Source organism: Carcharhinus amblyrhynchos, chromosome 3, assembly GCF_965287045.1.
Source record: "Carcharhinus amblyrhynchos chromosome 3, sCarAmb.v2.hapA, whole genome shotgun sequence".
In the NCBI taxonomy this organism is placed as follows: domain Eukaryota; kingdom Metazoa; phylum Chordata; class Chondrichthyes; order Carcharhiniformes; family Carcharhinidae; genus Carcharhinus; species Carcharhinus amblyrhynchos.
In genome coordinates, this window is record NC_137326.1 from 123173306 (window position 1) to 123197805 (window position 24500).

Genomic DNA, 24500 nt, shown 5'->3' on the forward strand with positions numbered 1-24500 from the left:
GAAAATGCCACAAGCAAATTTCGGACATGCAGGCCACAGAACAAGAAGTCTGTGACAAACGTTATTGCAGTGAAAGTTGCAACATCAAATAGATATTCAGTCTCTATTTTATGAACAGTATTAAAATGAAACTGAGTCAAGGGAACCTACTTGTTTTATGTTATAAAACCAGTATATTGACAAGAGCATTTTAAAATATATATGCACTACATTTTCTTACCATTAATTCCGGGGAAGTAATGTCTTTGGGTGCTTGGTGCTGGTCATTTCGAGATGCAGAAGCAGCCAGTATGGCCAGTCCATTGAAAACCTGCTGATAGTGCTCCCCTATACGCAGCAGTAGCTCATTATGTAACCCCTGAAAATCTTGTCTGAGAAGGCTGCCCAGTTCAAGTTCAGTCTCATTCTAAAAACAACAGCAAGAAACAGAAACAAAATGTCCTGTACCATAAAGCAGTACACAACGGGAAATCCTTCTCCCTGGTCACTGGAATGAAACCATTTATTCTTTGGGTGAAGAGGGGTACATTTGTACGAGCAAAGCAAATTTGAGGAACTAAGAAGTGGAAGGAAAAGAAAGAAGAAAAAATTAAACGGAAGGGTGTTTCTGAAAGGAGATACTTCTCCAGCCAGTGATGAGGAATAATAGATAGCTCCCAAAGATATTTTAAAACTTTCCAAAAAAAGAGATTGGATAATTTGCATGACTTCCTGATGCCCATTTAAGACACAAGACACAGGAGCCCATTGAGTCTGCTCCACCATTCAATAAGATCGTGACTGACCTGATGTGATAATCCTCAGCCCCACTTTGCCGCCTTATCCCCATAACCCTTCATTCCCTTACTCATTATAAGAATCTGCACTGTGCCAAGTACGTCAATGGAGTATCGAAACCTGGAAGTTTGCCTGCCTTTCCAGGGAGACATCACAGGTTCTACGAGATCCATCTTGCCATGTTGGGAGACTTGTGCAGTGTAAAGCTGATGGAAATCAAAATACTGCAGATGCTGGAGATTTGAAATAAAAATAGAAGCAATATCCGGACAGGGCTAATATTTCAGGTCAAAGATCTCTCTCTCATCAGAATTGGAAACTAATTGAAGAAGTAACAGGCTTTAAGTACAAAGGCATACAAAGGAAGAGGGGGGAGAACAAAAGGAAGGTCTATAATTGGGCAGAAAGTAGAGTAGTTTAGGAGTGCAAGGGCAGAAGGAGAATGGGTAGTGTTTTCAACCTACACACACCATCACCATGAAGCAAAGTCAAGGAACCGCACCTAACCTTTCAATTATGCACTTTTTAAAATTCATTTGTGGCGCATGGGCATTGCTGACTAGCCAACATTTATTGCCCATCCCTAGTTGCCCTTGAGAAGGTGGTGGTGAGCTGCCTTCTTGAACCATTGCAGTCCACGTGCTGTGGATTGACCCACAATGTCATTAGAAAGGGAACGCCAGGATTTTGACCCAGCCACTGCGAAGGGACAGTGACATATTTCCAAGTCAGGATGATGAGTGGCTTGGAGACCTTGCAGGTGGCGGTGACTCAACATTTTAAATCATAAACTCTGCCCCCATTTTTTAAGCACATCTCATCAGTTGATTTGACCAAATGAGTGCCATATTTAATGCTCTTGTTACTGAACACAAACAGACTCTTTTTACCTGCAGATAGTGGAGACCGCGCTCCAGTTCGTCCTTTGAGCAGGAGCACACCAGATGGGAAAAAATGTATTTAAAGTTGTTAATCAAGATCTCTCGGCGATTCACGTTCAACTGTTTTGCTATGGTCCGGATCAGTAACGAAGAAGTAGCACTGGCCTTTGCAGCTAGATACGGCAACAGAGATTGCAAAGTACGCTGTAAAACAAAATGCAATTTGCAACATACAGCAGCATAGAATAAAGAATATCCTGTTGTCCTGAATGCTAACTTGAGAAGACCTACAGTGTTTGGGGGAGGCAAGCATAAGAAATTGAAGTTCAGTGTAATACCAGCCCGTAGCTTTTACTGACTGTCACAGTGTCCGATTCCTCTCCTATTCCCAGTTCCTCACCTTGAGATCCTGCCACTCGTTTCTCACCTGACTTGCTTTTTTTGTACTTTATTCCTAATCAAAAAAGCCAATTAAGTCCAATCAGAGTCCCATTTTGGGCTTGATCAAAACAAGATCCAAGCTGACAGGATGAGGCATTGCATCCCATCCTGGGCTTGAGCAAACTTTTCATCTTAGCCAAAAGGCCGAGATGGCTTTGAAAAGTATTGTACCAGGTAAAGCCTCGGTTCAACCTCGTTGGCTACCCTGATTGCTCTATCCAGGGGAAACCACGATCCAAGTGCAATGGGCTTGCCATGTCCCCTGATTGATAACGGTTTTACCCCTGCCAGGTATCTCACCTGACCTACTGGCTCAGGCTGGTGCGAACTATGCAGTGCAATATGTTTCTGAGGCCTTATGGTGGACGTAAGAAAGCCACTCCCTATTTTTAAACGCACTATTGGGTACGTTTAGAAGTCCAACCACTTTAAGAAACCAGTGGGAAAGTAATTTTGTGAGCGAATTGGGTAGGACCGGGGGAGGGGGTCATGGTACCCATCTCACATCTTCTCCTTGAAAACACTGCATAAAAGCTACCTCTTTAACAAAACATTCAGTCACCTGACCTAATACCTGATCTGGCTCAATGTCATGTCTTTTCTTAAATGCTCCTGTGAAGGACCTTGGGACCTTCAACTATTTTAAAAGGGTTTTATAAATATAAGTTGTTGTTGGTCACTCTCCATAATATTTTGCTTAAATACTACAGAATTAAACTTTACTTTATCAGATGTTCCTTCAGCGTGCCTCATGACAGAAGAATGATTATTTAGAGAAACAGAATAAATTTACATACTGTGAGAAAACGATTCAAATCTGGAAAATCAAACACTTGAGCCACTTCAGATAAGATGCCAAGTGTAATCTGCCGCTGATGATCTGCCTCCCGCTGACATAGTTCTTTACTCTGACCCTCAATACTGGAACTGGCTGCCAGCTGTCTTGTATGTAATGACTCCACCAGAAACTGAAAAATAAACAACACTATGTTAGCAATAGCTGATAATCCACAACCAGGATTGCAATTGATTGGATCTCAAAACCACACAAGTCTGAAACACTGGCCACATCAGCGTAAAAATCACACCCAGCAAAGGCTTGGCTACATCAACACGTAGCTCATACTACAAGAGTTGCAGACAAAGAAGTTTATGAACACACAAAACAGGAGCAGAAGGAGGCCATTTGGCCCCTCAAGCCTGCTCTGCCATTTAGTAAGATTAAGGCTGGTCTGTTTTGTGGTTCGAGTTTTACATTCCCATTTACCCCTTATAATTTTTCATTCCTTTGCCTCACAAGAATCTGTCAAACTCTTGCTCAAAAATATTCAGTAACCACCAACTGAGGAAGGGAGTTTGTACATCTTGTGGCTAAATTTGACAGCGTTCCTAAAATTTAAAATAACCTTGCATTTTTCCTAGTTTGTTAGGAATGCAATGACACAACTGATGTTGCTCTTTCACATTTCCAGCATGTCCCAAAAGTCATTGAAATGAGATAGACCCACCATGAATCAGCCATATCTAAACAAGCAATCTTTAAAAAATAGTTTTTGTACCTCACTTTTATTGATTCATTTGTGGGACTTGGGTGTCACTGGCTAGCCAGCATTTATTGCCCATTCCTAGTTGCTCTTGGAGAGCAGTTGAGAGGCAACCACATTGTTGTGGTTCCAGAGTCACACATAGGCTAGACCAGGTAAGGACAGCAGATTTCTTTCTTTAAAGGACATTAGTGAACCAGATGGGTTTTTACGACAATCAACAATGGTTTTGTGGTCGTTAACAGATCCTTAATTCAAGATACATTTTATTGAATCCAAATTCCACCACATGCCGTGGCGGAATTCGAATCCTTTCCCAGAACATGATCTGAGTTTCTGGATTAATAGTCTAGCAATAACACCACTAGACCATCGTCTCCCCCTTACTGTATCTTTTTAGTTATTTTTCCTTCACAAACCCATCCGATTTGTTGCAACTTTGTCCTTGACTAATTGTATACTAAATTGTCATTATTCATATATGTATTTTGGGGCAGCATGGTGGCACAGTGGTTAGCACTGTTGGCTCACAGCGCCAGGGACCCAGGTTCAATTTCCGGCTTAGGTCTGTGTGGAGTTTGCACATTCTTTCCATGTCTGGTTGGGTTTCCTCTGGGTACTCCGATTTCCTCCCACAGTCCAAAAATGTGTGGGCTAGATGGATTGGCCATGCTAAAATTGCTCCTTATTGTCAGGGGGACTTGCTAAGGTAAATGCATGGGGTTACGCAGATAGGGCCTGGGTAGGATTGTGTCAGTGCAGACTTGGTGGGCTGAATGGCCTCCTTCTGCACTATAAAGTTCTATGATTCTATATTCCAAATATAGTTACATACTAAAATTAAGCTATAACTTTCAATATTTATGTACTTACAATTCTATGATACGCTTAGACACAGGAACATACGGGTGTAATAAAGATCAAGTATTTTTGTCTACAATTATTTGTTAACAAATTCTTTTTGTTGGTCACAGCACTCAAAAGGGTTAAAAAGTTAGTGACTGAAATGAATGTGGCATTCACATTTAGAGCCCAGCATACGAAATGAATTAATTAGTGCACATACTTTGTTGTTGCTGTAATAGGGAAAGGCTAATATGATAATAGCTGTTGAGTGCAAATTCATTAGTATGATTCTGACCAGAAGGATATTAAAACCTGGCTGGTCAAAATGCTAGTTTTCAGCAATCATAGGCTATTCAAAGTGGCTGGGACAAACATCCTAAGTGATATACACTCTCATCGTTAACAAGCACTTATAATGAGGATCTTTGGAAAGTTTCTGTTTTGACTGGCAGTTCTGAAGTTCAGAAACTCAGATTTAATGACCTTTATTCCAGATTTTTTTCAGAAGAGTTCAGAGTATATGTTAGCTGAATTGCAGCCAGAGTGTCAGTTAGTTAGAAGCCATCAGAGATATGAAACCAATAAGAGGCTTCATGTCAACATTTCAAAATGTACAAAGTGAGTTGCCATGTTCCAATCGTTCATTTCATTTTTCAGGTCGCTGTAAGAAAGGGACTTTTTCTGTTTTGGTATTTCAATTAAAAAGTTTATTACATTTAAAAGATATAGATTGTATTCAGGTAGTGTTCATTTCACTATTTAGCAGTGAATGCATTTGTCTGTGGGTGTATAACCTGATGCATAATTTGATGTAGATGCTAATAACGCCCATCTCACTACCATCTCTCTCAGCTCCTCCGCTGTTGCCAAACTATCAGACTGCTTATCCAACATTCAACAATTGACAAACAGAAATTCCTCCAATTGAATACTGGGAAGACAGAAGCTATCATTTTTGATCCCTGCTCCAAACTTCAATCCCAGCTCAGGGATTCCCAAACTGTGATAACTTCTGGGGTTTAAGTTCCTCCTCCCTCCAAGGCAGCAATAGCAACTGCAGGGAGGAGACCCGGACCCATGGATCAATATCTTTCAGAATCAAACATGGGGATGCCTCCTAGAGAGTAGCTTAATAATGCAGTGATTTGCACATTTTAAAGTTAAGCGCAGGATTCTCATCAAAGAATGATTACTGGTACTACAGGAGACAAATAAATACAATACAGTTAACAAGGTGTAAGTATATCAGCTGTATCCACTCAATCTCACCTGGCATATAGGTTTCTTGTACTGGCTAAAGAAAGCCTGCAGCTTCATACCTTTGGCTGCAGCTAGTGCTCTGATCTCTGTATAAGCAGCTCCAGCAACAAATGTGAACTTTGATAGTAAACAGTGACACAGGTGCAAAAGGGCCAATGGAACCAGATCTCCTCTGGCAGCTCTATTTCACATTAAAAAAAGAAAAGAACAAAACGTATATGTACATATATACAGAAATGCTTTAATTATTGCTGGAGATTTATGTATGCAATTGGAGTAAAAACTATCTTAACAAATAAGGATGCATTTACACTTCACCTACTGCTCAGTGACTGGTAACTTCACTCTAACCTCCAGGCATCTTGGAGTAACAACAAGAACTATGTCTACCCCCGTATTGGTTTTTCTCTGACTGGAACTTTAAGAGTTGGATTCTTTATGCATTGGCAACATTATGGGCATTCTATCACCTATTAAAGGTACATCAAGGACCAGCACGGTGACACAGTGGTTAACACTTTTGCCTCAGTGCCAGGGACCTGGATTTGATTTTGGCCTTGGGTGATTGTCTGTGTGGAGTTTACATGTTCTCCTTGTGTCTGCATGGGTTTTCTCTGGGTGCTCTGGTTGGTTCCTAAGTCAGAAGATGTACAAGTTATGTAGATTGGCCATGATAAATTGCCCCTTAGTGTCCAAAGATGTGCAGGTTAGGGGGATTAGTGGGGTGAATGTATGGGGTTACAGGGATAGGGTGCAGGCTGGGCTTAGGTAAGATACTCTTTCAGAGAGCTGGTACAGACTAGAGAGGGCAAATGGCTTCCAGCACTGTAGGGATTCTATGATTCACGAATACAACAGGTTTGTTGTGTAGTAACATTGTGCCGCAGCATTGTAGAATCGTGCTTAGGTACACCATCCCCACACAGGAGATTGCTGAATTTGATCAGATTGGAAGACAGACACATCCCACTCAAGCTTAAGTAATTCTTCAGAAAGAGGAAAACTACCTGAGCTGAAATTGGGAATACTGCGCTGCTCTACTCTCTTGTGTCAAGGAAGACATAATGAAAGGAAAACATTTTGAAAGAGGTGGGAGGAATATATTATTCACACACACCTACTATACAACATATGGTTTTATACATGTTTTACATACAGTTCTGACTTGAATCTATACAGTTTTACTTGTTCTACCAGATTATCAGCAGCACACTTCTGGAGGGAAGTAAAACTTTATATGAAAATTATGAGATTGCTTACCGACCAATTTCTCTGGTTGTAATGATTAGTGTATCTTTTAGCTCATTATTTCTTGAAATCTTAGCAATTGCGTATGCCTCCTTCAGTTTAGATACAAGCAGCTAAAATTAAATTTAAAAATAAAACAAGTGATAATATTATTAATTTATAATTACATATTAAATGGCATCACAGGCAATTACTGATTCTAGTCAGGTACGTTCCATTTACATTCCAAACGAACATTGCAAAGCTCCTGTTCTTAGAATGGAGATGTATGTCCAAAAACTACAAAACTTCTAATACTCGAATAGCTATGAATCATAATCAGCATATATTGCAAATTGTTTCAAAATATCATAAACAGAAGGTCAAAGCATCAACATAACTACACAATTTTCCCTTTAGAAATTTGACTTTGTTCACCTCTTTAAGTAAACTCTGGTCTTCAACATCTTGGGATTCTAACAAATGATGTATTTTTTCACCAAATGCAATTCTGACAGCTTTATCTGAATCTTCCATGAGGTTTAGGATGGCACTATAAATGGCTTTAGCATCCAAATCAGTTTTCCCCAGATTCACATGTTTACACAGATAGGGAATGTTGCTTATGAAAGCTGTGGGGAAAGATGACCAAAATTAATATTAAAACACAACTAAAATATAGCTTAAATATCACATTCTTTCTTTAACCCTATTGCTGCCCCCAGTCACGGCGTAGCCTCATAATTACTGAAGCTGTATCACAAGTTCCTAATATTGGCTTTTCTCTGGGATGGCACGGCGGAACAATTGTTAGAATTGTTGCCTCACAGCACCAGGGACCCGGTCTTGATTCACGGCATGGGTCTCCGTCCATGAGGAGTCTGCACATTCTCCCCATGTCTGCATGGGTTTCCTCCAGGTGCTCCTGTTTCCTCCCACAGTCCAAAGATGTGTAGGTTAGGTGGATTAGACATGGTAAATTGATAAAAGTTGATACAAAATAAGTGACAAATGGAACTTAAATAACATTTGTCCGAGTGTAAAATTGTGCTTAGTGTGTGGCCCCTTATTCTTTTTTATGATCTGCTCCCGCTAAACTGATGTAACACTCACCAAGTTTTACTGGCGTAGGCATTGACTTTTCTATTAGCACAAGGAATGGGATAAAAATAGAAGGTCCAACTGCTGGTCCAGCCGATGCAGACTCACTTCTTACAGTGATATTACTACAGAGGAGCTCACAATCTTCATTTAAAAGTAGCAAGTCGCTGGTGGGAAGCAACAATTCAGATTTGCCTGAAAGCACACAGGCTAATTTTCCAACATTATTGGCTAATTCTTCATGTATCAAATTGGAATCATCTTGGAGCTTGTTTCTGAAAGGTTTTAAAATGTAGTTATGAGATCATCATAAACATTGAAAGTTTTATATCAGAGGGACATGTCAGGCTATTTGGAGAATAAAAAATAATGGTCACCAGGAATATTGAAGTAGAACAACATGAAAGAAGAGAGGGTGGAAAAAAAACATTTTCAGAAGTAAAACAATCAGTAAGTTTTTAAAATGAAGAGATTTAGAAATTAAGTTCCAGACAGTAGGATTATGGTGGCTGAATGTATTCCCCACAATGGTACAGAGGGTAAAAACAAGAAATAAATCAGTTAGAGGAGTGAAGAACATCCAATTAAGTCCCAACAAAGTGCCAGCTATGGGAGTCTGCATTCAATTCTGCACAGAAACTAAAAGAATGCAGCACAGTGCTTTCTTAATATCCAATAGGTCATAATGTCATTTGTGAGATGCACCTGTATTAATATATCCAAGTTAAATAATTAATTTTACAAACAAATAATCCATCATGCCATCATGTTTCTCTGATGTTTAGACTGACTTGTGATCTAGAGTAGTGAATAGGCTGATATATAAATTAATTACTCAATGCTGAACATTCAGCAGAATATTGTTCCTCATCCTTCAGAGATGTGAAAATCAATTCTGTCCGTCAGCTGTAAACACACCTACAGGACTTCCTCAAATTTCTGAGCCTCACTCTTAGAATTGGAGATTCCTATCCCAATCCCTGCGCCACTACAATCTTGGTAGGCCCTAACTGCGTGCCTTTCACCCACACCACTAAATATTGTCATGAACTATTCTAGCAGATGGGTATTCCACCCACCAAGTCCCCAAACTGTTTACTAACTCGCATGCTTCCACTTTCATAGCTGATGGGCTCATAAGTAGCTGACGAAACCCTTTAGAACCATAGAAAAGTTATGGCACAAAAAGAGGCCATTCAGTCCATATATTATTGGCCAAATATTATTCAAAGAAAATGACCATACTCTGGTCAAATGTGTTTTACAACATTATTCATCATATATAAAGCCATTTGGCAAAAATAACATTTAAGATGAAGCAATTAATTAGACTATTAATTCATAGCTCACTATCAATCACTCAGGAAAAGATTATTGTGTTTACTTCAAATTTTAAAAAAGCACATACAAAAGAAGCTCCTCAATGAGGGAATGTGATTTAACACCGAGGCAATGCAGTAGTATGGGGAATCCCCGCACGGAACCAGCACGAACGACATCACTGGAACTCTGCAAAGACCACTTATGTATTGCTGTCCTCCAATCAGGACACACGTCACTGTGTAGCAAAGCAAGCAGGTACACACATTTTGCGTGGTTCTGGTGTGCTGTGGGACATAACAGGTTCAGAAGTCAGAGGCAGAAAAATATGTTGAAAAGTAGTTAACTTTTAAAAAGTCTCAAGGCAATAAACAGTAATAACTTTTCAAACTGGCTCTCACCTAATATTTCTTTCATTAGTTTTTACCTAAATGTTAAACCAAAACAATCAGACAAAATAGAAAATTGTTCACAAGCATAGGGAACATTTGATTGGAAGTTGTATGCTATTGGAGGTTTCTGTCTCAGTCCCTGCTCCACGGCCACCTTGGTCAACCCCAGTTGTCCACATGGAACAATTTCCACACCAAAAACACAACTTGATCTGTTCCAGGAAAACAGAGGTAAATGATCTACATTTGTATTGTTAAATATTAAAAATGTGTAGATTTAAGTGGGTTTAATTCATTGGTAAACTGCCAGTTAAATTCATGCCAGACAAAGGTATTTGCATCTGGGAGTTTTGGTTTCAAATAAAACTGCGCTTCTATTGTGCACAGAGAGTTATGATGTGAAAAGTAAACAAGCTGGGGAGTAGAAGTCATTGGTTAACAACTGGGGGCACCTTTATGGTAGGAAGGCTTTTTGAGTTTAGTTTTAGCTGTACACATAGCAGTTGGAGCTAGATAGTGAAAGTGAAGGCAGTTCTCACAGCTCTGATAGAAGCAGTTGGTTATACAAGGCTAGAGAGGGAACATGTTTCTCAGCTTTGCCAGAAGGAAAGCCATAACATGGGGTAATGGTTAGGAAAATAGATGCTGAAAACTTTATAGAACAGCTAGTCCTACAACACTGTTCCTCCACATTTTCTTATTAAAAAAGTAAAAGTTACAATCTTTTGAGCCAACATTCCATTCTGAGATCTTCCCATCCAGTTATAACATCAACTGGAATCGTAACACCTGACCTTTGCTACTGTGGTTTTACATTTCCTATATGTTCTTTGGAACGTACCAAGGAAAGGACACAGCCCGAAGTGGATGCAGGAATGAATCAGGCTGTCAACATAGGGATCATATTTAATGTGAGATTTGTTTTTTTCTTTATTTGGGTTTTGAAGCCACTGGAGCCTGTACTTCTTTGCCATTTTCATCTGTGTGTGCCTGCAGTCCAGTACACAGTTGCTTCAGTTATTCACACATTTTCTTTGTCTCTACTCTTTAAATTTCTCTCATTATATTTCCCAGTGGTTGAAAAGTGAGAATATCACTTTTATTCTATTTTCCATTTAAATACTCTGCAGGTCATTCCACATCCTCTCATATACAATGTACTTGTGTCTGTATGTAGAACTTCCCCTGTCTGCTTCCCTTTTCCCATTGATCTGCTCTTTTTTAGCTGCAAGTCAATTTATTTTATGTCACTACCTCATGAACTATGGGCATAGAAGGAGTTCTCTCAGGGTTCCCAACTGCCCTGAGCTCTCAGCAATTTTTACAGATTTTACATTGAGGCAGGCATGGTCTTGCACAGGAAGTCTGCCCGTGCTCCAGCTGAGACCTTTAAGCTGTAAATTAATGATCTCCAGACCTCTCAACATCCAATGGCCCCGAGATCCCACTCGTCCTCATGGGTGGTGCCCCCCAGGTATTCCCTTGTTTCCCTGACACTTACCCAGGACTTACAGCAGTCTGGCAGCTCTGCGCAAGGCCCTCTTCTTGTCACTGAAATCCTATTGCTGGAGGGACTGGAGAGCTGCCGGCCAATCAGATTGGCCATCAGCTCTCCAAGTTGACACATCTTCCCAACTGAGGGCCAGAAGTCCTACCTTATGCCAATCAATGCTTGTTAGAGCGCAGTTTGGAAACAGGGCTATCAGAATCGGCGGCAACATTCTCTGCTGACTCTTTGGACGGTTGGGACTGAGCCCTTGCCATCTTAAAAATACAGACTAAACATTTTGTATATTTGAATGAATCTTGGCTGCAATTACTGTACTTACTGAAACTGCTTGACAAATGCTGGCTGAGGGATATTAGGTCAGAACTGAAGTCAACGGATGCGAAAGCTGCATCGGTCCTGTGTTTGTGAATCCACGGTAATGACAGAAAATCACAAAGTTTCTGAAGTGTATCATTGTTCCCCTGACCTTGGACAACTGGCAAAATATAAACTCTTAAAATTAACTTCCTAAAAACATAGACATGCAAAAACCTAACAGGCTTCATTCTGAAGCAATCAAACTACATTCAGATTATAAAACTGTGTGGGTCGCTTATTGAAACTACAGCTATTGTTCTCTTGCAAATACTACACAAAGATGTTATTTTTCTCAATTGTTTCTTACAACTATTGTGGCACTCAGCATCAAAAAACTGGACCTTTGAGCAACTTCTAATTCAAAAATATTACCTGTATATAGAAATGTAATAGAAGTTGGAATTATACTTTGTTCTTATGCAGCAAAATGCAAGTTCAATCATTTATTGAACAAAAACTGATCTCATTTGTTCAAGCATATTCAAGCTTTAATATTTTAATAGTGACTCGAGCTTGAGCGCATTTCCACAGGCAGTAGTTTTCTCTTCACCAGACTTCCTAAGCCACTGTAGTCTGTTTACCACTTTCATCTCCACCTGCCTTGTCCACCACCCAGCTGCTTCAGTTGCTCACACATTCGCTTTGACTCCTAAATATTTTTAAATTCCCTCATTATATTACCCATTGTCAATGCATCATTAAAGCACCATTGTTTTGTAACATGAGCTTTGCAGGTCATTGGGCCATTGACTTCATCATAATAGACCATTTCCTGTTCTCATCAGAAGTTTAAATTGGTGCTCCCAGCATACTGGTTAAAGTGTTCAAGTCAAAGCCCTGGGAGTGCCAGGTGAGTGAAACAATGGAATGGGAGTTAAAATACAGAACACAGGAATTGACACAAACACTTTAACCAATGTGCTGAAGTAGTGGCACGTAAAATTTCAACACCCAGATATTCAGCACACATGCACATCCAACATGACTTGCTGGAGTCAATCAGGGGATGGCAAACAAGCTAAAATTTCTATTTCCCTACTGATTTGCCAGATCAGAGAGTGTTCAGAGCAGGCTAGATACTGATCCTTGAAAAATAGCTAGTTCGAGGGGTGTAATTACAAAATGAACCATCAATGACACTCGACCCAATTATCCTCAATTATTTGCAAGTAAAAGCTACATTTAAAATTGACTTTTTTTTCCATTTGTGCTCCTGATGTGAAAAAAAGACTTGCATTTATATAGCACTTTTCACACCTCAGAATATGAAAATCTATCAAATACTTTTTAAGTGCATTCACTGCTTTAACACAGAAAATACAGCAGTCAAATGTGCATACAATAAGATCCCACAAACAGCAATGTGATCATTGCTAGACTATATTATTTTAGTGATGTTGATTGATGAGTAAATAGTGGCCTAGACACTAGGGATAACTCCTTTGCTGTTCATATAAGCTGTGCCATGGGATCTTCAGAGAGTAGATGGGTCTCAGTTTAAAACATCTTTGACAATGTAGCACACCCAAGTGTCAGCCTAGATTTGAATAAGACTTGAATTCAAAACCTTCAAGGTCAGACTGCTACCTAGAGCAACAGCTGGTGCATGTTTGAAGTGGACAATGCCACTACATTTACTGCCTGCAAAAGTAGCGCTGGGGCACTAAAAGTCAACCAGCTGTGTCAGATGCAGGTGAGTGTGGCAGGTTTCTTGCCTAAATTCATTTGGTTTTCACAAAATCCAGTTTATACAATCATTTTCCGGTGCCAACCCATAAATTGCCAGATACATTAAATTCAACATCACTACTTATGGCGGTGGGATTTGAACTCATTATCTGATTTATAACCACTAGACTCTAATCAAAGTAAACGCATACAGTAAATCTGTCACTGAAGTCAACTCAGCCGCAACATATAATTTGACCCCTTTACAGCACAACGTGCTATCCTTGCACTTATCAGCCTCAATTTGTCTCCCCACATATGCGTATTTTACTCACCTTATATCTGAGTGCAAGGGATCAAGCAGATGATACGGGTTGTGTTGTGGAGGTGTGTTGGAGTTTAAGACACAGCCATTCTTTCCTTTGGAAGCAGATGACATTTCAAAATGGCAACCACCCTTACAGGCATATAAATCAACCCCATTTTTGGAGGGTATTTTCCTAGGTTTGAAAGGTTATATGCCAATATCCGTGGTACCTTATTGCATCAATATTGCTCACTAAATTACTAGCATTAAATATCTGCTTCACTTACCTTGTAAGTAGATTGCAGCATCGCTTATTTTTATCAATCTGTCAATCAACTGTCCCAATTCTTCAACTGTGGAAGCAATGCTCAGTTGTTTTTTTCCACATTCTAGCACTTGTGTAAACATCTCAAAGGTTATCCAAATCAGCTGTATTTTCATTAACGAAATTCCAGTGGAATTTTGTGCTTTCCCACTGGAACTTTGTGCTTTCCCAATGGAGGTGTCACTTGTTTTGATTCTGTCAGTACTGAATAGAAATAAAGATTGCTAGCTTGTTTTACTGAAGACAAGTCAAATTTCAACAAGGCCATGAAATTCACCAGTTTGTCTGATAATGGTTTTTGACTCCACTTTTTACCATCTGAAAATTACTCAGAGAAGTGTGAAGGTAAACAGCTTAACCATCGAGTTCTTTGTGCATTTGAAGCAACAAACTTTCACCAGAACTATCAAATTTTAGAAGGCTTCCATGTGCAAGTTTGGCAAGGATATAAAAACAATGATTTCATAACCATTCTTTATTTGATATTTATGCTCACATATGTGACAAAACGCTGGTTACCATTTCAGCGCACATAGGCACACTTGTAAAGAGACTGTAAAGTTTTTTGACAAATAACTAAAGTTCATTTATTAGTCACAAGTAGACTTACATTAACACTGCAATGAAGTGACTGTGAAAATCCCCTAGTCACCACACACCGGTGCCTGTTCGGGTATGTTGAGGGAGAATTTAGCATAGCCAATTCACCTAACCAGCAAGTTTTTCGGACTGTGCAAGGAAACTGGAGCACCCAAAGGAAACCCACACTGACACAGGGAGAACGTGCAAACTCCAAACAGACAGTGCCAGGGATCCGGGCATTGAGCCCGGATCCCTGGCGCTGTGAAGCAGCAGTGCTAACCACAGTACCACTGCGCGGCCTATAACAAACAGGTGGAGAATGCTAAGCAATTTTCTTTGCTCAATTACCCCATGGCCAGGATATTAGAACTAGACAGCCAAAGTACTGAAGAATGGAACAATTGCAAGAAAAAATAAACATAAATCAAAATTATTTTGTACCTATCTGAAACTCCTTGGTCACAGAATGCTGTACATAAAGCAGCCAAACGAAATATAACTGTGATTCCCTCCAATGCAGTTACAGCCTTCTCATGTGACTGAACCGTCTCCAGCAAACTGATCAAAGATGAGAGTCTCTCGCACATTGCCCACCATAACTTGCTCTTGAACTTTATTTCCACTGGACCAAATCTGCAAGAGATGAACATCGCATTACCAGATTTGCATGAAAGAAAATGAAAAATGATTTCTGAAAAAAAATGTACTGCAGCTATATTTGCACATGCATCCCATGTGCAAACTCCACACAGGCAGTGACCCAAGCCGAGAATCGACCCCAGGTCCCTGGAGCTGTGAGGGAGCAGTGCTAACCAATGTGCTACCGTGGTGTCCATTACATTACAGCTTACTGAATACTTCTATTATCTGTGCATTGATGCAATTCTGACCTTGATTTTCTTTCTGCATTATGAATCTTATTGAGGGCAGTAGGGGAGGAGGAAGTTTGTGCCTGGCATTGGAGTTGGGGTTCTCATGAAAATTCAGATGAGAATCTCACAATCCTCATTTGCTAGTTCTAAGGCAGAATGTTCATGAGAAAATAGGAGGAGGTCACCATTTGTTTTGGCCTCATTATAAGCAAAAGGTGGCTGAATAACAAAATCTTCCATTTGTATTGCACTTCTGACGGAAGCGATTACCAAATGAAATTTGACACTGATCAACATAATGAGAAATTAGGGCAGCTCACAGAGGGAGAGCCGGAGAGGGTGAGAGAGAGGATTCCAGAGCTTAGGGCTGAGGCAGCTGAAAGCACGGTTGGCGATCAAAAAACAAAGAAAACCAGGAATGCTTAGGAGTGCAGAAGTCTTGTGGAATTGTAGCTGAGTGGAGATAAAGTACATCACCACATAGTAACCCAGTTTACTCCATATCAATTCCCTTATGGCGAGTTTTAGTGACCAACTATGATCTTTTCTCGGCAGCAGGGTAATGGAGGGATAAAGAGCAAATCAGCTAAAATACTTCACCCCCCCCACATCCCCCTCCCCCCCCCCCCCACCGGGCAGGCATAAGAGGGAAAGACCGGATGGCAAATCTGATATTTCACTCATTTGCTAGTTCAGCGAATTGTGGGAGATAAGAAACAAAGGAAATGGTTAACATTGAAGTAACGTTATAAGTATATTAGCAAAACGACTGTAGTCCATACTCAGCTGGTGTGACCGGTTTCTGCATGCTTTGTGCAGTCGGATTCAAGCGTGGTCTTTTTTCTGGAATTTCATCACCGCTGCTCCCTCCATCTGTCTTGGGAACGTGTGTCAATTGTGTCTGGGTCCGGTTACACATTTCCTGAATGACAGCGGTCCCTTCTGCTCTCAATGCTATATACAAGCAGCTTAACAAATACTGAAACACAAATGCATCAACTTGATGAGTGACTAAACATAATCGCAAAGAGAACTGAATAAAAAGTAATACAGCTGTAACATTATCTTACTGGTGGCACCTCATGCAGCCTTTCTAAGTCTAATGGTGACAAGCACAAGAGATGCAACCTTTCCTGTTCTCCCTTCTTACCATTCATAGCTCCAAATGCTCCTTTCAAGTAAGAAGGTGATTATCTTGTACCTATTCTGATTTAGTATACTATTCTCGCTAGTCACAACATGGTCTCCCCTACACTGGGGAGACCAGCCATAGACTGGGTGACCGTTTTACACAACACCCCCATTCAGTTTGCCAGCATGAACCTGCCATTTGCCACTTCAATTCTCCACCCTGCTCCCACTCTGACCTTTCTGCCCTCGGCCCAATGAAAACTTGTTTTAACCTATAACATTTCATAAGCAGCACTATGCTCCACTCATCAGGTATTTCATTTTGTTTTTGGCAGGTGTGGGCAAAACTGCGTTTACTGCCCATCCTTAGTTGTCAAAGACAAATGATGATGGGCCACCTTCTCAAATTGCTGCAATTTTGTGCTGTTGGATTTTGAAACGTGGGCCAGGATTTTACAGCCCAGCCAGGGTAAGTCTCCTCACTGGCTGATGTGACAAGCCATTTAAATCTCTATTCGGTTCGGTAGGACTATAATATCCCAGTATTTGTGTTGTGTTCACCAACAGAATATTGAAAGAAACAGTCAGCAATCATGATGAAAATCACAGCCTGAGGAGTGCTTATTTTCGTGTAACTGCAGCATTTTGTGTGAAGACAGACATCAATTTATTTGGCACACTGTTTCTTCTCAGAAATCGTCCACAACATTACCATATTGTTAGAATGTGACAACTTTGTATTGCATGTCATGTGACCAATAGTAACAAGCTGTAAGGGGCAGCTGACCCAGTAAACAAGGAACCAACTACAGAATGATGTGATGGTCAGCTGACTCATTACAAATAAGATCCTGTTTAGAATCGTGGGGAAACTTGGATTGGCCCAGGGCGAGGCCCGAAGATTGGAGTAATGAAGTTTCTTTATTAAACCCTTTCTTTTATTTATAAGTTGGAGTAAGTTTTGTTACATTTTTATTGTCTGCATTTGAAGAGTTCCTTCTGGAAAATCACATATGACAAATATTTCAAGTCCAATGTCATCTTGTCAGCAAACAGGGCGGTGTCGGAAAGCTAGAATTAGTGAATGGAGTGAAATCTGCCCACAGTGGAGGTCAGCACAAATGGGGTGGATGGCTTTTACTTGTTATCAATGCAAATATACATCGCAGCTAATTTTCACACTGCAGATCCCACAAACACAATGAGATAAAGAATGAATTAATCGATTTTGGTACAGAGGGTTGAAGAAATACAATTATGATAATTCCCTGGTCTTCTTTGTGCCATGAGAGTTTTTACTTTCGTTTCAAACCATCAGAAGCTGTTAGCACATCTTTTTAACATCTCATCTGAAAGGGGGTGCTGCATTATGTTACCTCAACATTGCTGATTACAGAAAGCCATCAACAAAGATTCAACTACAAATTACCTTCACTGGGATAAAATACATAATTGATAACAGCAAGAGGATACTGGGATTAACAAAAAAAAATTACCTCCTGCTTAGGTTGAGTTCCTATCATTTCAGTTAGAGCTGTGCAAATTAAATGTATACGGTGTTTCTGTATTGGCACTGCACACACAAGTCCTGATGGGGCAAACATCAAAAAGTGCTGGAATATTTGACAGAGAGCTAATCTCAATTTATCAGAATCAATGCGTTTTAACAGTCCATCTGCCATAAAGACACTCAGTTTGTCCATCAACATATTGAGGTAAACAGGTTCTATTGCAAACATGCTTGTGCGATATTCAGCAGTCACAGGAAAAAGCACTCTGACCAAACAAGCAAATGGCTCCTCATATAACTCCAATTCTGCTTTGTCGACCTCTATCAACAGTTTAAAGAGGTCAATAAAATTTGTAAAGAACATATTTGCCACTTCTTCTGGCGGTGGTCCTCCAAGGTTTATCAACTTTGTCAACAAAGCCAACACAATACTTTTAATCTTGGAACTGCCGTGCTCTAAAAGAGAGCAGCCTATTTCCCATAAGATGAGTCGCTGCCTCCTGCAAAACACACTGGAGAGGATCGAAGAAAGTATTCTCAGTAATGTGACCTCTAATAATTCTACTTGCAACACAGAGGTCAATTGAAGTGGTGCAGGGGTTAAATATTCTGCATTTTCTCTCTCAGCCACAACAAAACGATTAATTGTGAATGGCCAAAAGAAAGAATCTTGCTCAAGGTGCATCATCAGCTTCTTCTCCCTCAGGCAGATTAGATCCTGAAAGAAGCCAAACAGTTCTTTAGTTTGCATTCCAAATATAAAGGGATTCTTGCTCTTGTACAGCCAAAGCAGGGAAAGTATAATTTTTGCAATACAGTCATGAAGCACTTGACAGTTTTGGGCTGCAGCAATGCGAAGAAGCCTGGTTATGATCCAGTTACTGAAACCTTAAAAAAAAAGAAATAACCATACTCAGATCAAATATTGCAAACATGGCAAATATAAATTCTTTATTCAATCAGAGATTTAGCCTAGATTCAGGCTGCAACCAGAGTACCTGTACCTCAATTCAGCAACTATTAGGCAATTGGAGACAAATATATTGGATAGATTTAAACAAATAATTGGATTTTTTTTTAAAAATAGTATATATACTGTGTATGATTTAAGCACTTTTATACTATCATTTTTCATATCGAAATGCAACAAAATGGCAAACCATTGGATATTCAGGCTCCAATATACTGTGTCACAAAACAGCAAGTTGTCAAAGGACACCCGAGTCACTGATAACCATTGAACTAAAACTACTCTGCCTTAATTCAACACTTGACAGAGATTGAAACTGGGGCAATAATAAACTACACTGTAGCTTCATCATTTGAGCTTGATACAAGTGCCATTTTATGAATCATTATGATTAATTAGATTGAGATTAGAAGTTTGTTGTTAGAAAAAAAATCAGTGCAATGCTATCAAGAAATTTCACCACGTCTTGCAATGGTTAAAATAATATTTAGGAAATAGCATCTTTTTCAATAACAATAAAGGTGCACCTTCAGTACAGTTATAATAAGGAGAACTCTTAAAATGCGTTCGAAAAGTTCATATTCTATCTTACTAAACCATGGTAAAGAAAATTGGATGTGGTGTAAATTGGGCTGATTTGTTCTGACCCTTTTTGAGGCAAAGGTCAAGTTTTATTCCCCACATGTAAAAATAAAGTAATGTTCCAAGAAATTGGCTCCTGGTGAAAGATTATTAATCGCTTATTTGTTTTATTGTTTTTGGTGCAGCACTCAAAAGTCATGGCTGAAACACATTATTTTAAGTTGTATCTGGCATGAATGACCTGCATTTAACTGCAATTAACACAATTAAAGCAGCCATTGGTTTTACTGGAATGTTATTTTAGGTTTCATGCATATCATTTAAACTGAGTTTGTCAACAAACTGCAACAATTGAATGTCAAAATTGAGCCACTGTACTGACAGATTAATATCCATAATCGATCTGTAATACTGGTGTTAAAACAGCGACAAATGTTTCTGCAGCTTCCACATACACTCACCAATACAACCGCACTCATCATCACTGCTGAGCCGCTGAATTGCTTTCATTGGTTTCCGTGGGGTGTTCACAAACATAAGAGGAAAAGACTTCATAATGTGTTGAATAAAATCCAACAACATCACGCATGTTGGCTGAGAGTCTGTCTTCTTCGAAAGCTCCAAAGCAACTGAAGTTTCAACAGAAAAGGATTGTTTTAAAAGAAAGACTTGGACTTCTGTAATTTTCAAAACCACTGGAGATCCCAAAGTATTTTGCAGCCACTTAAGTATTAAGCGAAGTCAGCATTATAATATAAAATGCATGGCAGCAAACTTGCACACAATAAACTTCCACTAATAGATGATCAAATCATTTGTTTCTGTGATGTTCATTTAAGAAGAAACGGTCAAAACACCAGGGATAACTCCCTGTTTCTTCCTGAAATAGTGCCGTGGGGTCTTGTGCATCTACTTGCGAAGGCTGATGGGATCTACTTTAAGATGGTACCAACTGAACCACAGCTAACACATTTCATGCATTGACTAATGGATAATTGATTCTACGTGGTTGCTTTTTCCATGATATTGTAGGATCGGTGAGGAAATATCGAGAGAAACAATCTTGTCAGCAGTTGTCATTACAATTGACAGTTAGGATGCTTCACACTTTGGCCAGACCCTCACTGAAACAAAATTGTTTCAATCATCAAATTCTCCTTTGCTGTTGAACACCAGGAAACAATTTATCAGTATCTATATTCCAAATTACTTTGCTATTCCCAGATCCTGCAGCAATATTGCAGGAATTTGCAATGAAACACATCACATAAAAGGAACAGGGTTTAATCTACAATTCTAACAAGATAATTTAAGTGCTTTCGGAAGGATAAACAAGTTGTAGCAAATCCACAGCTATGCTGACACACAACAATATCCAAAATCCATTGAAAGTGCCATTTGCTGCAAGGCCACAAATACAAACAAAATCAACAATAAATTGGATTTAACAACACTTCCACCAATCCTTGCTCCCATATTCTAGGGAGATTAAAATGTGGAATTTGTGTTGTGGAAAAAATCGCAGAAGTGAACTATTTATTAATCCTGTCAGATTTTTATAATCTGGTCTGAGTAAGGATAACACATCTTACATTTTATTCTGTAATGCACTTTGAACGAATTGTAAGATGCAGGAGAGCAATCCAAGTTTGACTTTCCCTTCTTTGGGCATTACCTGGTTTCACTCTGGAACTTCTCAGATCCAAACTAACTCAAGGCTATACAATCTTCTTTAATAAGTTAAAAGAGAACACAATTTACTAATGGAAGAAACTGCTAATCCAAACCCCTCCTTTCAATACAAAACTAATTACCAATATTGCACCATATCTCCATGTAATAAGGGGAAGAGTGGACAGAGGGTACTTACCAACATCGACATCTGTCAGCATCTTGTCAACAAACTGACAAAGAATCTGCCTTGGCTTCTGAACCACTGTATTGTAATCTTCTGGATTGGCACTGTTTGGAGAACCAGGTTACATATGTTACAACATGCTTTTTAATCTCGTCTCAAGTAGGTTGTAAGTTAAAGTTCAGGAACTTACCTGCCTTTGAATATCACTAACTTTCCAATAAACAGCTATTTCCACATCATTGAGATGCTTCAATTTATAAATATAACCTCTCCCCTGCCTTCTTCATCCAAAACTCCAACAAACACCACAAACTTGTTTGGCACCAAGAAATCTCTCTACTCCAACCCCCACTCCTCTTGTCCAAGCCACACCTCAGATTCCCACACTACCCAAGCCCTGATCCCTTATCTTCCAAAGTTTCTCTCCCATTTGCTCCCCTGCCAACCTGCCTTTGAGCTAATCTTGTTCACTTCCTGCTCCCTCAATCCCAGTCATAATTGGTTGATCATCCAGCTCTCCTTCCTGGTCCTTATGTTACCCAACATAAATGGTTCCTTTTGGTCAGCGACCATCCATTTTATCTTTAAAAGCAGCACAGCCACCCTCAAATTCTCTGTCCTTACAAACTACTGCACCATCTCCAACTTTCTTCTCCAATATCCTTGACCCTCAGGCCCTGATTGAATAACACGCTGCATTGGAATGATCAAGAATCGAGAACCCTAATACCATGGAACAAATGCGTGCTTCCCCCTTAAATTCTAAACATAAAATGTTAATTCCATTATGGGTAACAAGATTGAAAATGTGCATTCACTGAAGCAGGCTCAGGGCGACGAGTGGGCAACTCTGGTTCCTATTTCTTATGTCAGATGAGCATGGTGTAGCACAGTGGCTGGCGCTGCTGCCTCACAGCCCCAGGAACCCAGGTTCAATTCCAGCCTTGGATGACTAGCTGTGCAGAGTCTGCACATTTGCCCATGTCTGCCTGTGTTTTCTCCGGGTGTTCCACTTTCCTCTGACCTCCAAAGATACATAAGAAATAGGAGCAGGAGTAGGCCAACTAGCCCCTCGAGCCTGCCCCGCCATTCAATAAGATCATGGCTGATCTGTCGTGGCTCAGTTCCACATTCCCGCCCTCTCCCCATAACCCTTAATCCTCTCTCTTATCAAAAACCCATAGGAGCATGCTAAATTGTCCCTTAGCGCCCCAAGATGTGTAGGTTAGATGGATTAGCCATGGAAATGTGTGGGGTTACAGGGACAGGGTGGGGGAATGGGCCTTGGTGGAGTACTGTCTGAGAAACAGCATAGACTTGACGGCTGAATGGCCTACTTTTGCACTGTAGGGATTCTATCCTTATATGGGAGGATTAGGCCATTCAATCCTTCAAGGCTGCTCCACCGTTCATTCATTCATGGCTGATAAATTTCTCAACCCCATTCTTCGTGCTTTTGCCCCATAACTTTGATTCTCCTAACAATCAGGAGCCTATTTGTCTTTAATACACTCACTGACCTGGGCTCCATAGCTTTCTGTGGCAATGAATTCCATAGATTCACCGCACTCTGGCTGAAGAAATTCCTCTTCACCTCACTTATGAAGGGTCATCGCCTTACTCATAAGATCTTATTATTTTAGTTTATTGGTGTCACAAGCAGACTTACATTACTGCAATGAAGTTACTGTGAAAAATCCCTTTGTTGCCATACTCTAGCACCTGTTCGGCTCACTGAGGGAGAATTTAGCATGGCCAATGCAACTAAATAGCACATCTTTCGAAAGTGGGAGGAAACTGGAGCATCCAGAGGAAACCCACACAAACACAGAGAGAACATGCAGGCTCTGCACAGGCAATGACCCAAGCCAGGAATTGAACCAAGGTCCCTGGCACTGTGAGGCAGCAGTACTAACCACTGTGTCATTGTGCTGTTGTTTCATTATTTGAGAAAAACTCAATTAGAGTTTATTTATTTAAAATAGCTTCAGAGTAAAATAAAGACGTTAAGTAAGGAAATCCTGTCAGTGGGGGTGTGTTTGCACCAATGCTCCCCGGGCCTGAGGCCTAACCTCTGACCACACAGCAGCACCCTTCCCCCTCTTAGCGGCGAGCTCACCTCTCCAGCTCCCGTAGGGCCGGCAGGATGGAGGCCATCTCCAGGCCCTGCTCACACATCCTGAATACCGGTCTCGCCTCACCGCGGTCCAGCCCGTTATTATCAATCCAGTCTGCCGCTTCCCAGCGCGCGGCAGCAGCCTGACTCCGCCCCCTCCTACCCGTCACCCAACCAGGGAACAGGGGCGGGGCTCTTCCTGCCTGACCCCGCCCCACTGCCTGCTCAACCAACCACGGGGAAGGGGCGGGGCTGCACTGTTTCCCCTCGCCCCTCACTGGACCGCTGGACACTGACTCCGCCCCTCTGCCCCATGTGACCAACCACAGCAAATGGACGAGGCCTTGAGCGACTCCGCCCCTCTTCAGCGCTCACCCAATAAGGGTCAAGGGACTGGGGTCTGACTACGGGGACCCGCCCACGTCCCAGCTGACCAATCAGATTGAAGGAATGTGACCCCGCCCACTCCCAGTAACCCAATCAGATGAAAGAGGATGTGGCATTCGCCGCCGCCGCCCCCTCCCCCGGCTGCGGCCGTTTTTCGGTGCCCTGATTGGTTGGCCTGTCAGAGCGCTGATTGGCCCTGCGCTCGGAGCGCTCTGATTGGCTGGCGCTGTGCCGGCGTTACAGAAAGCCGCAGGACTCAAATGAGCCCGATATCTGCGGAAGAATGGGGGATGATGTGGGTGGGAGTCTGTACCTCACCCATGTCATCAAAGTTTAAAACTATTAATTTTGTATACAAACAGATGAGTCTGTAACAAATCCCTTCATTACCAATACAAAACTAATTAATAAAAGCAACAAAGGTTGTGTTCTCAGCCCCCTCCTTATACTGCTATGACTGTGTGGCCAAATTCCCCTCCAATTCGATTTTCAAATTTGCTGACGACACCACCTTAGTGCATCGGATCTCGAACAAC

The 24500-nt window shown here is 40.7% G+C and overlaps 1 protein-coding gene across 1 annotated transcript in view; it reads right to left on the bottom strand.

Annotated features, from left to right (window-relative positions):
* The window catches only part of atr (ATR checkpoint kinase), a 77293-nt gene extending 53579 nt beyond the window's left edge, over positions 1–23714 (bottom strand). The window contains exons 1-16 of the mRNA XM_080185943.1: positions 23581–23714; positions 21474–21565; positions 20065–20232; positions 18038–18939; positions 16193–16389; positions 14980–15171; positions 13919–14160; positions 11619–11774; positions 9486–9684; positions 8090–8352; positions 7415–7608; positions 7010–7110; positions 5759–5930; positions 2897–3067; positions 1668–1862; positions 221–406 (exon numbers count right to left, since the gene is read on the bottom strand). Of these exons, the coding sequence (XP_080042069.1) occupies positions 221–406; positions 1668–1862; positions 2897–3067; positions 5759–5930; positions 7010–7110; positions 7415–7608; positions 8090–8352; positions 9486–9684; positions 11619–11774; positions 13919–14160; positions 14980–15171; positions 16193–16389; positions 18038–18939; positions 20065–20232; positions 21474–21565; positions 23581–23639 (3489 nt within the window). The 5' untranslated portion in view covers positions 23640–23714. The remainder of the gene's footprint in view (positions 1–220; positions 407–1667; positions 1863–2896; positions 3068–5758; positions 5931–7009; positions 7111–7414; positions 7609–8089; positions 8353–9485; positions 9685–11618; positions 11775–13918; positions 14161–14979; positions 15172–16192; positions 16390–18037; positions 18940–20064; positions 20233–21473; positions 21566–23580) is intronic.
* Positions 23715–24500: the final 786 nt, after the last annotated feature.